Source organism: Labeo rohita, chromosome 22 (assembly GCF_022985175.1).
Source record: "Labeo rohita strain BAU-BD-2019 chromosome 22, IGBB_LRoh.1.0, whole genome shotgun sequence".
NCBI classification, from domain to species: Eukaryota; Metazoa; Chordata; class Actinopteri; order Cypriniformes; family Cyprinidae; genus Labeo; species Labeo rohita.
The window spans coordinates 35,733,035-35,754,427 of record NC_066890.1 but is presented as its reverse complement, the minus strand read 5'-3'; the positions used below and the strand labels follow the sequence as shown (position 1 = coordinate 35,754,427).

At 39.1% G+C, this 21,393-nt stretch overlaps 1 protein-coding gene across 1 annotated transcript in view; it reads right to left on the bottom strand.

Moving 5' to 3' along the window:
- Positions 1-17,869, bottom strand: part of ahr2 (aryl hydrocarbon receptor 2) — a 69,783-nt gene extending 51,914 nt beyond the window's left edge. Inside the window, 2 exon segments of the mRNA XM_051095053.1 lie at positions 7,963-8,150; positions 17,559-17,869. Coding sequence (XP_050951010.1) covers positions 7,963-8,150; positions 17,559-17,617 — 247 coding nt within the window. The 5' untranslated portion in view covers positions 17,618-17,869.
- Positions 17,870-21,393: the final 3,524 nt, after the last annotated feature.

The following is a 21,393-nucleotide window of genomic DNA, read 5'->3' as shown; positions in this document are numbered from 1 at the left end:
ACTGTGTAGCATTGTGTTTTAGCGGGAAAAACCATGAAAATCACAGCATGAGGCGAGGAGTAGCCGCAAGCCAGCAAAACGCTTAGCCGCTAACATCTGGTGACAGATCTACACTGACTCTCAAGCCCAGTGAATCATACGTGAGTCTCATGCACACTATGAAGAAAACAAGCTGTTTGGTGCTGTGCGCAACATAACACAAATTACCGCTCTAGGTCTGCATGATACAGTCTGTTTGAAGAGTGCTACAACCTGGAATTAGGTGATTACTCATCACTGCTTACACATTAATCACCTCTGAAAGATGTCACGGAATAGGGATATAAAAAGTGCTTGCACTTTGACACCAAACTGATGTTAAAGCAACTTTAAAAAAGCATTTGTAGTATAGAGAACAAACTCAATTCAATACCCAAGTTCTGACTAAAAGTTGTGTTTTAATTTAATTGGTTGAAACTAAATTTTAGTATAAAGACAACCCAATTACTATTTTTAATTCACATGACACATTCATTTATTTCCAGTGACTACCAAAGCATTATGGTACCTTTCTTTCCAGCCTTCTCTCTCAAAAGGAAGAAGTTATGCTGGCTCTTTATCATTCTTGGGCCTGTCTCCACTTGAGTAGCCAAGTTCTGTGTTTTGACTGTGATGATCTTAAAAGCTCCATCTTGTGTTGCTGATAGGCATGCTTGTTGATGCTATCGCCACCTCAAGTGTGGGGGAACACTGCAGCATTTGTTGTTTTCGTGTTGTGAGCCTTCGAGAGCCCCATTGAGTTAGCGCTGCAGCTTTACTATTTCTCCTTTTTAGTGGGTGTAAAAACAGTGCGTTTTAACCACGTGTGGTTGTGACTTGCAAGGCAGTAACAAAAAGCGAAGAAAAAGCCGCCATGCGTGCAAGTCATGCTTTAGAAAGATGGGTATATAAACAATGGGCCACAAAAAAGAAACGCTGTGAATTTGAATGATGAAAAAGTTTGGTTTCATATTAGTGGGCGACCTGGTTTGCATACGAGTGCTACTGGGTAACAGAGGTTACGTGTGCCAGGATATAAATAGAGACAGCATCACCTGAATGAGAATTACCTTAGGCAACACAGCTACAAAGAGCCTTATTATCATGGTATTTCAGATGAGTGTCTCAGGAACGTAGCCATGTCAAGATGGGTATGTCTCTGCAAGTGTTAAAAAGGTAACTCAGCAATCAGAACTATCAAAAACCCACTGGCTTTACCAAATTAAAAACATAAGCACTCTTGACAACTGGAGTACTAGGTTGATTTATCTCATACATCTGAGTACATGGTATCAAGGTGCATCGGTATGTATTGAATCGTGACGTATGTACCCCCATACATAAACATAAAACACAAACTACACTTTTAAATAATGCAACAATGCCTCTATATCTTGCGTTTACCTAGTGTGGTTGGTTGGATACATTCCAAAGAAGAATGTATTGCCAAAGTTAAATCAGGCCTGTAGTCCTGCAAGACCAAGATAAACGCATTTTTCTCTTGAATTAGTACATCAAAGTAACAGGGCGTAATGTAAACCTGTGCATGTACAAGCTCAGAATTGAGACCCCCGCTGGGATTGTTGTTCTGTGGCGAGACTGATGACTAAACGCTCACATCAAAGGGCAAAAAAAAGAGGCCGACCAAAGCACGCTCTCGCATTCAGAAACGCGGCAGGTCGGGTCATCCGGCGGTAAGAAGAACAGAAAACTGCGCAGCTGATGCGAGGGAGTGAGAGAGGCCCTCGTCTTTCCTCTCTCTGTTCTTACTTTCCGAAGCCTCTGGTGTTAGTCTCCACTGACTCATGCCAACACAAATATTGATGTTCTGAGTCCATCTGTCTTGTCTCCCATCAACAAAAGAAAGGGCAGACGAACTTTTCTGACCGAGGACAATAGGAGACAGAAAAAACCAAACACAAATAAGGGCAGGGAAAACAAAACCTCAAGCAGGACAATAGTGTATGTTGCTTTCATAGCCTTAAAAAATGAAATCAGGTGTGAGTACTGGAGGTCCAACCAGAGTTGACAGGATTTAGGAATAGTGAGGTTTAAAAAAGACGTAGAAGCATTTTTGTTCCATTTTCTTGGCTGCTCTGCCACTCCGTCTGTCATAAACAAGGTAAGAAGGAAAACAGAAACCAACGTTTTGACAACCACTCACATTCCTCAGACAAAACGCAAGAAGCCTGCTCACGCAGTTGACGGTTAAATACAGAAAGGGTTAATACAATCTAAAAAACCTACACAGGGTATAAAACAGGATAAGGACCATCTTTCCTTATGCAAGACTAACCAGCATGAGGCTCTTGTTGGTGATTGACCAAAAACTGTGCTATTACCAAAAGGATGCAGCTTCCTGTTTGACGGAAAGCTCTTACTTGTCCAATCAAGATTGGGTTGAGAAATGATGATCAACACATTTACCGCTTTTCCACAGAAGCTGGTGCTCGTCCAAGAGTGGCACTCATTCAGAAGCGGCTTCTTCTGCCTGGAATCGCTTGTTATCTCTTGGAAGGACAGTGCTGTTTTGTTCTGCCGACCACTGCTGAACTGACATATTTATTGTGTTAAAGGTCATGAACTGTTTTTGTTTTTTTATTTTGTACTGTTCTCTGAGGTCCACTTATAATGTTATCAGGATTTTTACATAAAAAACATCATAATAGACGTAACAGGCTATTTTCTGTCCTGCTTTCAACCTCCCTCAGCAGAACGCTCTGTTTGAATAGGTGTGGTGGATTGTAGACGCAGAAGTAAATGCCCACTGCTATGATTGGCTAACAGCATACATTCATTCCTCATAGATGGATGCCACTGTGATTTAGGCTTAAAGTACTTAAATATCAGACAATCTGTAAGAAGAGACAAAGCAATAGTGACCACGTAATGAAGACAGTTACTCACACTTTTATTGCGACATCACTAAAAGTGATAGCATCGTCTTTGAAAATCCCACATTGAATTGTGTCGCTCCAGTTACTAACATAACCTTGGTTTCCTAAAATAAGAGAATGAGCGCTGCATTGCTGACGCTATGGGTAATTGTAAACAAATCCACGGTGAAATTAAGTTAACAAAGGATCGAGTTCTTACTGACGAAGTCTGGAACTTAATTAAAAATAAGGTTCATTGTCAGCACCGACACCAGCGGTTAGTGTGCCGACATATAGCGCGAGTGTACTGCCAGCAACCCGAGTTCGATTCCCGTCTTGAGGTCCTTTGCCGATCCCACCCCCCTCTCTTCACCCAGTGCTTTCCTGTCTGCTCTCAACTGTCCTATAAAAAAAGGCAAAAGCCCCATTAAATAAATAAAGTTCATCCTCTCTTTCCTAATGATCGGATCAGAAGGCAATGCAAAGACTGTTTTTTCCCCACAAATTGGCACTGCAGATCATCCTGTTGTTTTCAGAGCCATCTTAATCGTTTTGTTTCTGCGTAGACCTGCACGTTTGCCTCTCTGGTAAATGCTATGTGGGAATCGGTGGGCAGGGCTAAACAGGCAGTGATTATCTACCTATTACATCATAGAGTAGAACATTCCAAAAGCTGTTGTTTTGACAGACTGCTTTCAATATAAGCTGTTTTTAGATTAATGACAAAGCTTGAGATTTGAGATTTTTATAATACAATAACCTCTTATATGTCAAAAAAATAAATCAAGGGAACTGTGGTTTCTCAGTTTATGACCCCTTTAATGTTGTTAACTACCTGGGTTTTAAAAATGGCGACCTTCAAACTGCGGTCTGTAGCAGAAGCTCCGCATCCTAAAGTCATAGGTTTCCTTGTTCGAGACCAGCAAGGTTTCGGGGCTGGTTTCGGAACCAGGATCTGGACATCTGTCCAGATTTTTTTGAGTGGAAAAGCACAGCCCGATTCCCAATTGGGCTCTGGCTCCGGCACCAGACCTGGTAGAAAAGCAGTAATTGTGGCCTTGCCGAAGTCTTATTCTGGAGAGGACATTCATGCAATCTATGCGGCTCGCCACTTTCAAACTCTTTTTTTTTTTTTTTGCTTTATTAGTATAGGACAGTGTAGAGGAGACAGGAAGCGAAGTGGAAGAGAGAGAGGGGGGGTGGAATCCGGAAAGGTTTTAGAGTTGGGATTTGAACTTGGAATGCCCGCAGCACAATGATGTTATATGTCAGCATACTGCCCACAAGGGTATCATCACCGACAAACTCTGATACATCCTAAACACTGTACACATTTGTAGAGGAAGAAGAAAAGCTGATGGACAAGGCCACCAAAAGTTCCACCCAAAGAGGTGCTTCTTTTGAAGCAGATTTTATGAATGAGACCCCAAGTGGTCTGGAGGTCATCACTATCTGCAGTGCCCCCATAGCGTGCCGGAACGCCTCAGGGCTCTGAGCGCTAACCCTTCCCTCCCTCAGCCCTACCACCCTCACCCTGCCATCTACTTACCGTCAGGAACGTGGTGATCTCTACTAAGATAAGACGCAGAAAATGCAGTTCAGAAAAACAGAAGGAGAGTGAGCGCAATGGAAATTTGCAGCAAGAACAAGGACGGGGCAAAAAGCTTTGAACAGCGTAGAGGCATAAAAACTTGTTTAAACATTGAAAGGGCAAAGATGAAGAGCAAGAAAATAAGGAACAATGAACCTTTCTTTCCAGGAATCTTTCTGCCTGTCTCTCTTTCCATCATACTCTGGGCGCCGCAAAAGTAGTTTTGAAGCCAGTTGATTCATCCCTAAGGTCAAAGCCGAGCTAGACCAATGACACACCACATTACACTTCAGACAAGGACCATTCTATGCAGCGACTCCTCCAGACCTGACCCTCATCAATACACAACGATGGCCTGGCCCCAGTGCATGCTGGGAACAGAGTTCACACAATGTCCCATTTGTGCATCTCACCGTGGGACCGAATCTTGTGGTTTTTCTCAGTGCAACCTTCTAGGTCCTTCCATCTCAACAGCCTTGGATGATGGGAGGACACCAACAGAGGATCTATTCTCTGCAAAGGCGGTGTCTGACCTGCTAGAAGCCAGACACAGTGGAATCCGTAGCCTTGGGCACGCCTCTCTTTGCATTTCATAGCCGGCGACGAAAATAGACAAGCTGATAAAGGAGTTACTGTACTCGTAGCCTTGATCCAATTAATACTGTTGGAGAAGGATTGAAAATAGCTTGGTTTGGGCCAATTCAAGCCTCCTCACTGTACTGCAATAAAGTGCTCAAGAGTTCCCAAGATGTTATTTCCTGATATTACAGCAATTATTAACGGAAAGTGAAGTATATGACCCAGTCCAAGGAGTGGCATATAAACTGGACTTCACAACGCAGATGTGAAGTTAAAAACAACAGAGCAATGCCGGAAAGACAGATAGGATGGGGGCAATTTGTCTAGCGCCTCTGTTTGGATACGTCTACCATATCCTCCCAGTGCTCCCCCTTTTCCTGTCACTATGCCTGTCACTCATCTTCCTTGCTCGCTCTCTCAAAGAACCTGTGAAATGACTCTGTTTTACCACAATACCTTGTGCTTCCTGTCTGTCGCAGTTTATTTATGCTGCATAGACTGCAGCAACACCAAACACCGTCTGCTTGTAGGGCCTCTTTGCCCTCGTTTCTTTGCTTCACACGTGTGGTTACTAGGGACGTTGCACACAAAAAAATGCATAGAAACATGTTTTATTTGATCTTAGTTTCCAGTCTTTCGAGAGCGACAAGTGCTCTGTGAATCTTGTGGGCAGGTCAAAAATAACCTCCGTTCTTTGGACCGTCTGCTTCACGCTTTGCTCACTTTTCCTGTGCTGTCTTGTTCTCGCTCGCTCTCAAATGCCTGTTTCTAATTGTTGCTATTTTAGTAGAACAATAAAAGGAAGCTTAGCTGGGGGCAGCAGGCTGGCACATTCGGGGCTCTGTCGAGCCTTTGGTGGGTTGCTTGTTTGGAGGCCGATTTCAAATGAAAAATGTAAAAGGGCGGTGGAGAAGATAGGAAAGACTTGATGAATTTCCACACAATACACGGCCAGTTCCTCAGGAAAAGGAAGTTCTAGTCTGGCAGTGAAATGATGACAGGTCTGAGACCTCTGAGATGACACTGGTGTCCTGCAAAAACACAATTTCTACCGTCTCTAAACTAGGTTATTACTGTGCCTCTCAAATGCCCATCCAGACTGGACAAGTTCCCTGCCAAATGTCTGTCTGCATGTTTGTTCGGACAGGCTCAGCATGACAGAACAAGGTGGGGAGTCCAGGACGATGCCAGGAACACCATGTAGTCTGATTCAGCACTCTCTATGCCAAACCTTGCCTGTTTGTCTTCCTTGCCCACTGATGGTGCCAAGATGACTCCCAAAATATCTCCCATAAGGCCCTTTGTCTTTTAACAATGGAATTCTCTGCATACACTTCATAGCTGCCACGCTTACTCAGCAAGGAGTTCAAGAAAAGACACATGCTTGTTGCCACTATCATGTTTAAAAAAACAAGATAACGGAGTCAAAGATAAAGAACATCTGACTTGAGACTGGGTAAGAGAAGAAAGGTCAATGTGGTCAAGTTTTTTAAACAATGTACATGTTTGCTGTAATTATTTACACAGGAAAACACCTTCAGTAATTATGGCAGCAAAATCCAATACTATATCCAGCATTAAAAACTAAATCAAAGGTCATATGAGCAAAGTACATGAGTGCGAGGCCTAAGTCTTGTCATATTACAATCATCTAGCAATGATAACAAAGGACGGCAACACGTACTCTGGGCTATTTTCTTCCTGTGTACGTGTTTAGTGAAGACCAATCAAAATCTATATTTGACAAGTGGATAAGCCAGTCAATCGTTATGAAGTCTTTATATCTACATCTCACCAAATCGGACTGCATCGGCAAAACAGCTTTTTGTCCTCTGGACAATATCCTGTTCTCAATCTCAACTCAAGACCACTTCACAATCCATCAACAAACGCATTTCTATGGAAAATAAAAACTCCAGTATCTCTTAGACAGGCATAACAGATGGTTTTGTTCTGGGAACTTTTAATTTAACCTTCCGTTTAGAGGTTCCCCTCTACATTATTCTTAGAAACTTGATTAATTCCATGAGAAGATCCTACGTCACTTCTTGCAAGGTCATGTTGACATGATTTTCTAAGCCTTCTCTAAAGACACACAAACAAACAAGCATTTACTGGCTAAAGATCTGAAACACTCGGAGAAACAGATCCCGGACTCACAAATGTCTGTGTGGATTATTTACGAAACCTTTTAGCCAGCAAAAAGTAAAATGAAAGGAAAACCAAGTCTAATTTATGACGTCAAGCAAGTTAACTATGTTAAGTACCCCAAATCAGACTAGCATGTGATCTATCAGCTCCCTTGGAAATTTCTAGAGATAACAAACATGTCAGCTGAGGTCACAAGTTTTTAGAATATTATTCATGTGACATGGAGCTCGCGGTGAACTGTGCAAACAAATTCAGTAGAACTTTACTCAAGATGCTACATAAATGAACAAAGACCAAAAACCATTAGGAAAAGAATGAATCATAATTCTGAGAAGCTTTTTCAAAACCAAGAGTCATTTAATCAAGGGTGAGAGGTGTTAGTGAAACAGAAGTCACTTCCTCTGGCTCCACTTGGCAGAAATTAATCAATTTAACCCAAGTTTAATGAGAAGAAATTATTATTCACAACTATTGTGTGGAAGTTTAACCGTTGGCACAGATAATTTGATTCATTTGTGATACTTGCATGTGGTTTCAGTACCACTTGCGACATCTCCTGATCATGTTCCTTTTTCTCCACATAATTTCCTGTCCTCTCTTCCTTGCTTACAGTAATACCATAAATAACACAGGCCCAATATGTAAACATGAACTTGACATAGGCTAAAAAAAGATAAACTGACCGTGTCGTAAATGATCGAAACCGCAAAAGCGATCACCAAGATGAAAAATAAGTTGTGATCTCACCATTGAAGAAGCTCTTGACCTTCAGGTATCCAACACTGAGTCGAAGCACTGAAAGTTTGTCCAGCCGCGCACGGACGTCTTCTGAGAAGGGTAGAAGGTTGGTCAGCTTGTCCAATTCGCTGTTCAACCGGTCTCTGTGGCGCTTGGAGGGGTTGGATTTCACACCATCGGGTGGTGGTGGTTTGGGTCTGGAGAAAGAGAAGAAATTGATGGAAAAAACAGGTTAGGGTCTGTAACGCCATTTTTGCAGCTATAACGCTTCTAAGTCTCTACAAGCATGCACATATCTTATGACCTTAAAGGAAAGTGTCCACAAGGAAGAATTCAAGAGAGATACTGCTAAGAATTAGTGTCTGTGTATAATACACAAAAGATAAAAACAATTCATAACTGGCTTATCATTGTTTTGGTAGAAAGCAAGCTAAAATATGTATAAACAGGTCCAGGCATTCTAAACAGCTGATGTGTGAGCATTTTTTAGATATTTAACCTCAGGATTTCCATCCAGAGTTGAAACTAAAGCATAATAATGATGCCAGTCTTTTTTGTATTATTTTGGTACAATGTCCTACTCGCACCGGCTCCTTCCGTCCACTGGTTGATGTGCGAGCATTTTTTAGATATTTAACCTCAGGATTTCCATCCAGAGTTGAAAGTAAAGTATAATAATGACGCCATGTATTTGTATTATTTCGGTACAATGTCCTACTCGGCTCTTTCTGCTTGGAAAAAACAAAACTCACCAGATGCACTGCATTATCTGGAGGATTTTGTTGTTGTTATACTTTTCATTTATTGTGAATGCTGAAAAAACAAAGGAAACTAAATAACGATGAGGTTTCATGGTATGTGATGCTTGGAAGTAACAGAGTTTAGATTTATAAGCTCCGAACGGAATTATTGAAACCTTAAGAGGGCTTCTCTCCTGCATGCTTGCAGGATTACATAGATGTCTGAAAGGTCTTTGCAAATCAGAGCTCGGTCTACCATCGCTGTGGAGTCACAGTTACTGTCTTCAAAACAAAACTGCTCTCTAGATTCAAATTAATTCATAAAGTAGCACTGCAACGAAGCCAGCTGCTTGGAAAACCCTAAAAACGTTAGAGCTGATGCTCGACGTTAATGTCAAATCAGAAATATAAAAACAGAGTTTTACCATCTAAGTACTAAAACAACTGTCTAGCCTCTGACATAAAACCCATTATCTAAGCTTGAGGACTCTTACTGGAATCACGGCCATCAAAACTATGACTGTAACTTAACCTCGTACTGCCTTTTCATTGCCTGCCAGCCCAGAAGACTACGAGCGGTAACTCTAGCCATCCGAGCCGGACCCTAATTATGTTTTCCCAGAAAGAAAGTAAAACTAACCTACGAAAAAAGAGCCCGCGGGGACAAAAGAGCCTTCCTTCCCCTTCGGCCCTGAGCTCCAGATCTCTAGAATGACACGAAGGGGCTCGCCATTGTTGGCGCCGCATTGATTCACCTAGTATTTCATTTCTCAGGAGATTCCGTCATCTGAACGGCCTTCATTCGTGATCCCTGAGCTAGATGCGTCACAGTTTAAAGTCAAAACTGACTCAAATGCTTTTAAAATGAAACTTCATCCATCCTTTCAGGTGTGTCTTGTTTTTTTTGGATCTCGAAAAGGTTATTTTTCAGGACTTACTTGACTTGTCATGCAGAATTCATGCTAACGTTAATTAAATTGGTCTGAATTATTATTCTCTCGTAAATACATTTGTCACCTCTTTGATGCATGAGAATTTTTGAAATGTTTAAATTACAATTACAAGGTTTATTAGATTATTTATTAACTCACATATGTGACCCTGGACCACAAAACCAGTCTTAAGTCGCTGGGGTATAGTTGTAGCAACAGCCAAAAATGCATGACAAGGGTCAAAATTATTGTTTCTTTTTCTTTTCTGTTTGTATTATGGCAAAAATCATTAGGAAATTAAGTAAAGATCATGTTCCATGAAGATATTTTGTAAAATTCCTTCTGTAAATATATGAAAACTTAATTTTTGATTAGTAATATACATTGTTAAGAACTTTATTTGGACAACTTTAAAGGGGATTTTCTCAATATTTAGATTTTTTTGCACCCTCAGATTCCAGGTATTCAAATAGTTGTATCTCTGCCAAATATTGTCCTATCCTAACAAACCATACATCAACGGAAAGCTTATTTACTCAGCTTTCAGCTTTCAGATGATGTATAAATCACAATTTTGAAAAACTGACCCTTATGACTGGTTTGGTGATCCAGGGTCACATATATTATTGCAAATTAAATTGGAAATTTAACAAAGCAAACATTAACTGAAATGCTGCCATCATTCCAGTGACAACATTTATAGAGCACTTAAATATATTCTTGAGTCCTGTTTTGAACAATTTAACAAAATGCAAAACACATGGAGACAATAAAGCAAGGTCTCAGAGGTCTTTGTGGGTCCGTCATGATGGTCACATAATCTTTTAACAAAGCCTCACTAGCAGCACTAACAGACCAACTAACCGTAACTTCCTACTGAAACCTTTTAAGTGTTTTCAGCTCCTCGATGTTTGCAATTACCAACATGGTGGCTTTGTTCTATTGGTCTATTGTCCATGATTATTTGTTTGGAAAGTCCTATTGCGCGCAGTAGAGCTTCGACATTCCTCCTGAATTACATCTGATCCAGTGATTGGAGTTCTGATCATGTGGACCTCCCAACATTTACTGTGGTCGCTGAGGTTGGCAAAGGATTTTTTTATATTGAAGACATCACTAAAGCGGGAACATCTGAAATTTCTCATTCTTTCTTCTATTCTCTAGTGTACAAGTGTTTCGGGCTAATCACATGAGGTATGACATCATGACTGTTTTCCTCATGCAGGTCCCAACATGCAACAGGGTTTCTCATGCTGCCTGGAATACACAGAGGACCATCTGAAGACTCATCTCTTTGTTCTCGCTGCGTCTCGCTCTTTTAATGCACATTTCTCTGTGTATTTCGCTCTCCCCTTGATTCTTCTCTATACATACAACCGACTTTCTTTTCCCTTCCTTTCCTTTTAAATTTGGCACTCGTTCTGAAAACTCAACCACTGGAAAGACGGTTTTAAAATGTTTGCAGTCACTGTTGCACAACAGCTTTTTTTGTCTGCATGTGCTGCGTTGCTTGAAAGGTTTGCTGAGGACACTGAGAAAGAACAATCTGAAAGCATTTGGCAATCTAGCTTGAGAAAAATTTTACTACAAATCCCATGGTGCATTCCTGTGAATCTATCGTTTTTCCACATCCTTCTTACAGGGAAAGATGTGTCTATACACCAGTTAAAAGTTTGGACCAACTTCTCATTCTTTAGTATAACTATTACAGTATTGTACACATATCATGTCTTTATAAAATATCACAAATTAAGCATTATTTATTAAAAAGGTCCATGAAATGTGTCCAAACTTTTGATGGTAGAGTTTTTACTTCAATCTCGTCCCCATCCTGTTACCAGTTTGCATGAAAACATGAAAACAGTTCTGAGATCAGAAAGAAAAGGGCAAATTCAGCCAACTGTGGTTGTTTTCCACCCGATAACCTCAGCTGAAGCTCAACCACATCTGGTTTGGATCAAATACCCGAGTTGCGGAAAAAAAGAACAGAACTAAAATTGGCTCCAATGGCATGCATTCAGTGCATCGCACTGTGCCAGACACTGCGACCCAAAAGGTCAGTTAGGGCTACTAGATATATTAATTATTCGTAATATTGAATATAGAGTTTCAAGATTGGGAATGTTATTATTTCAGGTAACATCAACAGATTTTAAAATACATTCAAAAAGTGATTCTAAATTAGGAATCGAAATAGTTTCTTTAAAGAGAACCTTGGGTATTACAATTTGTATTGCTTAATTTAACATAAATGATGTCTCTGAATAAAATATGTAGCAGAAAACCCATGAAAGATTTACGCTATTTAAATAAATCCATTGTTTTATACATATTTTAGACTTTGGGGGGCGCCATTATTTTGATGAAGTCAAACGGTCACACTCGGTGAGCTACCGGTGCTATCTTTTGCTATTTTTACCGCAACAAAACTCTGAAAATAAAACATTGATACCATGACAGCTACAGAAAGAGCTTGCAGGTGGCGATGGATACATGTAGGCTTAAAACAAATGCCGTACCATTGGTTTTTCCCCCACAAGGAGTCTAAACACCCCCAGATATTGAGTGAAATCTGCACTGAGAAACTCCTTTAGTGGTTGCGGAGTCATGGCAAGCTTCGGCATGTTTACATCCTGCCAGAATGGCATCTAGCGTTTCCCGTCTCTGTCGTTTGTAAGCTCTTTCAGTCGCTATGCTCGATTAAAAGCCTCTAAGACGTCAGGGCTGAAGTGGAGAGAACAAAGACGTGGGTCTTTAGGAAGTTTTATTCGTCCACAAGCATCTTCCCATTCTTTTCTCCTCTTCTTATCAATAGGAAAGCAGCGAAGATGTAAAACGCTTCTCTTGTTGCCCTTCGACTGAAAGTTTCAACCAATAGTTACAAAACATATTCAATATTATTTTCCAAGTTGCTTATTTCGAGTTGTGTTGCGGTAATATGGGCAAAAGGTAGTGCCAGTAGCTCACGGAGTGCAACCATTTTACCTCATTGAAATAGTGGCGCCCCACATAGTCCAAAATATGTATAAAACAAAGTGGATTTTTTACATAATGTAAATCTTTCATAGGTTTTCTACTACACATTTCAGTAAGAAACATAATTTATGTTATATTAAGCCATACAAGTCTTATTTCTTAAATATTAACTTTTTCTAGCTATACCACCTTGTTCCTAAGGTCAACGGGTACACATTCAAGTTCTGTCACCAAACTTGAGTCACTGCTGCAAACTTTGTCTCACCAAGCGAAGACACATCAGCATCATTATCGAGTGTCTGCTTTCCTCATACCTTCCTCGAGACATGATTTGTGGGTATTTGAAGTGACGGCCAGGCTGAAACTCTAGTATGTGGGGGAGGGACGCTTTGCTCTGGTGCTGACCCAAATTTCTTTCAGCACACATCAAAGCCTTGTATCAATGTACCCGAGCTCCTGCGCCAGAAATACCCATCTCGGAGGCACGGCGCAATAAACATGCCTTTTCTAAGGCGCTCTGTCAGTGCAAACTGCCTTACATCATGACTGGAGGCGGGACGGTCATGTGAGCAATAAACAAACCAGCTGATCCTTATTCACCCAAATCTGTATTTAAATAATGATCTAGTCAGTAGAAAGTTTGAATTACAGCTAATAACCCTGTTGGCTTCAGAGCTCAGGTCCATTTTCCAATTTGGTTGTGATCAAAGGAGTAAATTGAGCTATTAAAACTCATCATTCAAGATCATCAAATCACTTAGTTACAGTCTACTCACCTGTATGACTATCTTTCTTCTGCCGAATACAAAGGATGTTTTTAAAACCTGTTTCTTGCCAGGTGATATTTTAAAGAATACCTTTTCTTATCCACACACTCTTAAAAACAAAGGTTCCAAACAGGTGTTTCGCAGTGATGCCATAGAACCACTACTTTTGGTTCCCCAAAGAACCTTTCAGTAAACAGCTCCTAAAAGAACCATTTTGAAGAACATTTTAAAAATCTAAAAAACCTTTTTCGATTACAAAGAATCGTTTCTGCATTTGAAAGGTTCCATGGATGTTCAAGGTTCTTCATAGAACCATTAATGTCAATAAAGAACCTTTATTTTTAAAAGTGTTCAACAAAAGTAAAGGGCTTCACAACAACATACTTTCACTGTACAGCCAAAAAAAGGTAATGCATTATTCAAAATATCTTCTTTTTAGGTTCCACAGAAGAGCGAACATCATACAATTTTCGTTTTGGATCAACTGTTCTTTTAAATAGTCTCAAGACCAAAAACTGCTTTACACTCTTAAAAAATAGAGGTTCCTAAAGGGGGTTTTCGCAGCAATGCTGTAGAAGAACCATTTTAGGTTCTGCAAAGAATCTTTCAATGAACAGTTGAAAACATTTTAATAATCTGAAGAACTTTTTCCACTATAAAGAACCTTTTGTGGAACGGAAAGGTTCCATGAATGTTAAAAGCTCTTCATGGAATTATCACCAGAGCCTTTAATATTAAGTGAGTAGATTCAGGTTGGTCCATTTGCTCAGTAACAAAAAAAATCAGATTAAATCACCTTGCAGTTTGAAAGAAACTTACATATTGCCATGAACATCGACATATTTACAACTATTTTCTTTTAAGGCATCTGTTAGATGTTAGCATTTGCTGCATTATTTCTCCCAACAACTTCAGTGTCATGCTGAGTTTTCCAAACCACAGTGAGATGCTGAAAACTTCCATTTGAAGTTCTAACTGCAAGTTTCAATGAAAGATTGAGGGTATTTCATTGGTTCAATGTTTGCGCCTATGTTTTTGACATTAAACTGTTAGGAAAATATTTGCACAATACTGTTCAAAAGTTTAAAATCTGGAAGTTTTTTGCGTGTAAAAAACAGATTTCTTTCAGCAAGGCTGCATTAGTTTTCCAAACTATTTCAAAGTCATGCTGACTTTTTCAACCCGCCTTTGAGATGCTGAAAACTTCCAGTTGAAGTTCCAACTGTTTTCAGCAGAAGGGTGAGGTTAGCCAGTTCATTACTTGTGCCTATGTTTTTGTTTTCGCATAGATTAGAAGTGAGGAAATCTTGACAAGGTTCTTTAGAGTGAGAGAGAAAGAGAGAGAGAGGTTCTACTGTTCTGTGGCATTCCAACTTCCAGCTATGGCGGTGTGAAGCCAGGAGTCTGGTTACACTCCCTCTCAATACCCTCTTTGTGTCAATCGCAGTCTTTGGCCGCACCAGCGCCTCACCACCCTACTGGCTCGTTTGGACGTCTATCAGCACGCTAAAACACACACTGCAGTTCAAGCTCCAGTAAGAAGCTATTCTGAAGTGCGGACATACCACGCAAAGGTCGTCCGTCTCCTGCGCCAATGACGACTATAATATACACATAAACCAGTGGGTGGGCCTGACGGGGCTGTCAACAGGTATGAGGTTCTGCACCACTGCACTCTTATGGGACAGTTTGCCTCAAATTATCACACAAATCCCTCCTGTCCATCAGCTTAAGTAATATAAATCATTAAAAAGCCTAAAACAAAATGACTTTTAAGGAAAATATTTGCACACTACCACTCAAAAGTTTAAAGTCTGGAAGTTTCTTCATGTAAAAAACAGATTTCATTCAGCAAGGCTGCATTAGTTTTCCAAACTATTTTAAAGTCACGCTGACTTTCTCAACCTGCCGTTGAGATGCTGAAAAGTCCCAGTTGAAATTAAGTGATATAAATTAGTAATAAACCTAAAACCTAAAACAAAATGACTGGGAAATAAACAGTCACACTTTACATTAGTGCTCATGTTGCAGGATTACTTAAGTACGCTGTGAAAATATGTAGTTGGTACCATAAGGGTCATTTTAACCTGATATTTACAAACCTGATATGCACATTAGCATATGCTATATTCTATGTAAAACGCTTTTTTGGCTGAAATTGTGTTTTTGTATGCCCCTATCTAAATAAACCAATAAAAGTTCAGACACTATTAATAACATAACCATGTGTAGCGGAAAAGTCATTAATTGGCCAAATGGGCAGACTGACAAAAGCTTCAATCACATTGTCAACCGGAATCACATATTTTTGTTATAAAATTATGTAAAATAAGTGTTCATTTTAATGTAAGTACTTCTGCATACATCTTATTTGTGGACATTAAATATTGATATATGTTTACATCTGAAAATTGATATGCCAAACCAATTTTTAATACATGTTGTAATATTTTGATCAAATGTAGCAGTATGGGAACCTTAGTAATAAAATATTACTAGTTGTTTTGCGATAGAAATGGAAACGCAAATGTATTTTTATGTTTTTTTCTTACATATGCAATTGCAGCTATTAAAATAACAGCATATACTTATTGGTACCCTGAAACTGAAAAGCAAATTAAGCTAAAACAGTGTGAATATCGCTAATTATTTTTGCTCAAAACTAATTATCTACCTCTAATTGTATACTGACATTATATCAACAAGTTGCCACCTTCTGTCTATATAGTTTCACTGACTTGTGCTTAAAAAAAACTATTTGGTAACATTTAGACCACCTGACAAGCTGCTTTTACAGTATACTTAAAATGAAACTCCTGTGCATCTGCTTTGTTAGCATCCCTGCTGTTGTGCTCCATTGTATTTGCATGCAATATAGGTAACATGAACACTGTAAATGTAAAGCGAGAAAGCTCTACATAAAGAAAAGGAAAGTTATTGTTCTAGAAGTGACACATATCCATGTTTCAGTGCAACAGAAGTTATGCATTAAGCATATGCCTGCTCCCACAAAGTCATTCTCCAAGACAACTGCAATTTTCCCCAACCAAACTATCTGCAAAATCTTGAAAGTAGAGTATCAGCAAGCTCCTACAACAACTCAAAGGCGTGCTTTGGCTTTTCAGCCAGTTCCACCACAGTTGCGTAAGAGTTTGCGTGACTTAAAAATATGTTAATTTGAGGAGGGGGAGCGAGTAAAAAAAAAGGAAAAAGTTTGAAAAAAAAAAAAAAAAAAAAAAAATCTGTGTTCTCATGATGTGAAAAAAGACTATATCAGATTACAATAACATACTCCCCCCGGCTCACCCCTCCCTCGTGTAAGCATCGCGTGAGAGCGCCGCCAACTCTCAACTTGATTATGATTAATACAAGAGTACTATTTCCATGCCAGACCCAGAACTATACACACCAAGCCAGAATCTTAAGGTGTCCCGACGGATACAGAACTGGGTCAAATTTAGACTCTCTTTTGTTTGTGATTCAACAAGCACAATGTTTTCATCATTATACAACAACGTTGTTTCCAGCCATCAAATTATTCGCAGCAATTGTCACTTTTACTCAGTTTGGTGACTCAAATGTCTTAAGTGCAACTGGCAGAAAACAAAGTGGTTGTGACTATGAAACCACGGTGATATGGGAAGAAGTTAAACTTTTAGTTTTAAATTTGACATTTTTGCTTGTTTTTACAGCAAATGAAACCCTCCCGGGATTCATAATAAAGTCAGAAATCACCTCAGGGAGTCATTTTGCAAACCAAAACATTTGTTCATAAGCTTAATTATGTATATGCATAATAATATACATACATACATACATACGTACGTACGTACGTACACACACACACACACAGACATATATATATATATATATATATATATATATATATATATATATATCGATAGATAGATTCATATAGTTAGTTATATATGAAACGTAAGTTTAGTTTTAAGATATCATATGTAATGTAAATAATAAGTCACCTTCAAAAAGAGTTCAGAACGTTCTGTACAGTAAATGACACACTGTAGCATTTGCTGAATGGAACGCACGCTCCATTCTATAGTCATAATGTTACAGTGAAACATTACATAGACGTTCGAAATTGTGTTACATTGTATACATAACCTTGAAGCGCCAGACGCGAGCGCGGTTTGAACTTGAACGTGAGAGTTCCCACAAAAACTTACATTTTCTGAACGGGCTTCTTCCGTTTCTTGACCGCATATATACCGATACCCCCCGACATGGTTGTCTGGAGTCTCTGAGAAGTGTCTAAAATATGACTAGCATATAAAATCCCCTCAGTTTCCTTTAAATGTCGCCGAAAGTGTGCGTTATTCTGGTAAATCCTCTCACATGTACACAAACAAGAGGCGAATATGTCCGGTCCAGATGTAAGTCCTGTCGGCGTCGGTTCTTGAGACCGAAAGCAGCTTAAAATGAAGGCGAAAAGTTTCCGAAAGTTACGGCGAATGGCAATGGCGTGAGCTGAACAAATTTTCCTTCTTCCTTTTTTGTTTTTTTTCGACCTGTCATTCTCTAGTGGCTCCAAACAGCGCTTGCAAGCAGCAGATTGGCTGAGAGTTCTGAGCGTCGACCAACCAGAAGCGCGACAGCGCTAGGCAGGTACGCTGGACGCTTTGTGATTGGTTGGAAAAGTTTTCAGGAAATCATAAACACAGGAGCGCTCTTAAGGTGGACCGTAGAAAATAAATACAAGCAGCATTGCACCCTCACTCGGCTGCTCGTTGGTACACTTGCAGAGTTGTTTATACTGTGGTGTTGTTATGATTATTGTTTTAAATACACGTACTTCGGATTTCTTCCAAAATATGTTTAAACTTAGAGTAGAAAATGTGTATTATAAAAAAATATACAAAAACAGACAAAATAAAAACATTTAGCTGAGTATTACTAACATAATTAGTGGTCATTTACTGTAATCACATGAAAATAGTTATGATTTATTGCTTCTGATATGTGTTTAAGCATAGTTATTGTAGTTACTGTTATTGTTGTTATAGGCCTGTAAGTGTTTGCACATTTAAGCCACACCTAAAATGTCTCAGTGTCATAGCATTACATAAGGAAATAGCAAAACAAATGGCAGTTTTTTAAAAAAGACAGTACAAGAGTTTCTTTCAAGCTTGTTTATGTTGATAAAATTATAGATATACTCAATACAAACAGTATAGATGCACTTTCTGGTTGTGAAACGCTCTAGATGATGTTCATAGCTAATGTGATGAACTACACCTGTGTGATCTTGAGGGGAACTGACTTCATACATCCCCTAATATCACCTCGGGACCAGTTGATTACAAGTAATTGCAAAAATGGCTTGGAAAAGTGAAGTTAATTCTGGGAAAACTCTTGCAGGATTTATTCGCAAATTCAACGCAATGACAAGTGTTCAAACGCTTTCTGGCACAATGTTTTCCCCCTGATGCTGAAATGGGAATTAAATCGTCAATTCTTCAGGAAGATATAAATCTTGTTTCGCTGCATAGGACAGGAATGACATGTGAGTGGCTGTTAGTGGAAAGACTCAGTCACACAAACACTTTCGGCAAACATTCCTCATGGCAAGATTTTGATCCAAGTTTATGAATAGTTTATGGTCATGTATTGTATATGAACCTTTCAAAATATAATCAGTACTTTAGGACAAATTAACACTTTTATCTTCAGTTTAGTATGTTGTGTACTCATACTAAAGATAAAATTATGAAAAATACACAAAACAGGTAATAGCAGGTAGGTAATTAGTTTATATTTTATATATATTATATATTATATTATTATATTTGTACAATTTTGCTTAGACTTTTTTTTGTACTTTATACATAATGATAATAACATTATTATATTTTTTTGTAAAAAAAAAAAAAAAAAAAATGAGTGTTTCTTGCCTTGTTGCCACTATTCTAGGAAGTTCTGGGTGGCTCAGGTCCTTCCCTCAATGTAAGTCTAAGGGATTTTTTTACTGACTGCCAGGCAAAATGCGTAATTTGATCACTAAGAAAAGCAATAAAACATCTTCCTTCAACAAACAGAGCGATTTGAGGTATCATTTATCATTTTGTACCACAATCATGCAGGATAGGTTATAAGTCAAACTTTAATTCACACCACATCAGCTATAAGGCTGAACATGTTAAATTAAACCTCATGCTGTCCATGCTACATCTGTAAACTACAACACATGCAGCTATTGGTTTAATCTGTCAGTTTAGGTAAGAGAATAGGATGTGCCTCAGGCCTGTTTTCGCCACGTATGATTTCCCTGCTTTCTAATAGCTCACTCATTGTGTGTGTGTGTGTGTGTCTGTGTTTTGCGGACGTGCTGGTAATGGTGTCTTCAGTCACGCTCTACAAGTCAGGTTTCTGTATCTTCATCTCAGGTATTGTCTTTTACTTCACTGTTTATACAACTTAAAAACAGGAAATGCACACAGACTCTTATCTAAATGGAAAAAAAGGTGAGTTAAATTCTCAAATTGCCATATTTTCAATAATTTTAAAGTAAAACAATGCCCCTATTTTCATCAACTTAAAATCAAGGCCTGACACTTTTTGAACACCAAACAGAAATGTAAAAGGACGTACAAAGAATAAATAGGTCTCTCAAAAATTACGATTTGTTTTTTATCTGCACTATTATTATTGCTTATATTTGAGGCGAGGTGCTGAAACCTTCTTAGAACTCTTTAGCAATACCATAATAAATCTCATAGCAACACCTTAGCTACTTTCCACACCCACTAACCACCTAGAACTCCTTAGCAATACCATAATAAATCTCATAGCAACACCTTAGCAACCTTCTGCACCTACTTACCACGTAGAACACCTTAGCAATACAATAATAAACCTTGTAGCAACACCTTAGCAACTTTTCACACCAACAAACCATCTAAAACTCCTTAGCAATACCATAATAGACCTTACAGAAACACCTTAGCAACCTTCTGCACCTACTAACCACCTAGAACACCTTAGCAATACCATAATAAACCTCATAGCAACACCGTAGCAACTTTTCACACCAACAAACCATCTAAAACTCCTTAGCAATACCATAATAGACCTTACAGAAACACCTTAGCAACCTTCTGCACCTACTAACCACCTAGAACACCTTAGCAATACCAATATAAACCTCATAGCAACACCGTAGCAACTTTTCACACCAACAAACCATCTAAAACTCCTTAGCAATACCATAATAAACCTTATAGAAACACCTTAGCAACCTTCCACACCTACAAACCATCTAAAGCTCCTTAGAAATACCATAATAAACCTCATAGCAACACCTTAGCAACCTTCCACACCTACAAACCATCTAAAGCTCCTTAGAAATACCATAATAAACCTCATAGCAACACCTTAGCCACCTTCAGCACCTACAAACCACCTAAAACTCTTTAGCAATACCATAATAGACCTCATAGCAACACCTTAGCAACCTTCCACACCTACTAACCGCCTAGAACTCTTTAGCAATACTATAAAATATCTCATAGCAACACCTTAGCAACCCTCCACACCTACAAACTGCCTAGAATACCTTAGCAATAACATAAAAGACCTCACAGCAACACCTTAGCAGCTTTTCACACCTACAAACCAGCTAGAACTCCATAGCAATACCATAATAAACCTCATAGCAACACCTTAGCAACCCTTCACACCTACAAAACCACCTAGAACACCTTAGCAATACCATAATAAGCTCCATAGAAACACCTTAGCAACCTTCCGCACCCGCTAACCACCTAGAACTACTCAGCAATAACATAATAAACCACATAGCAACACCTTAGCAACTTTCCACACCTACAAACCACCTAGAACTCCATACCAATACCATAATAAGCTCCATAGAAACACCCTAGCAACCTTCCGCACCTACAAACCGGCTAGAACTCCATAGCAATACCATAATAAACCACATAGCAACACCTTAGCAACCTTCCACACCTACAAAACCACCTACAACTCCTTAGCAATACCATA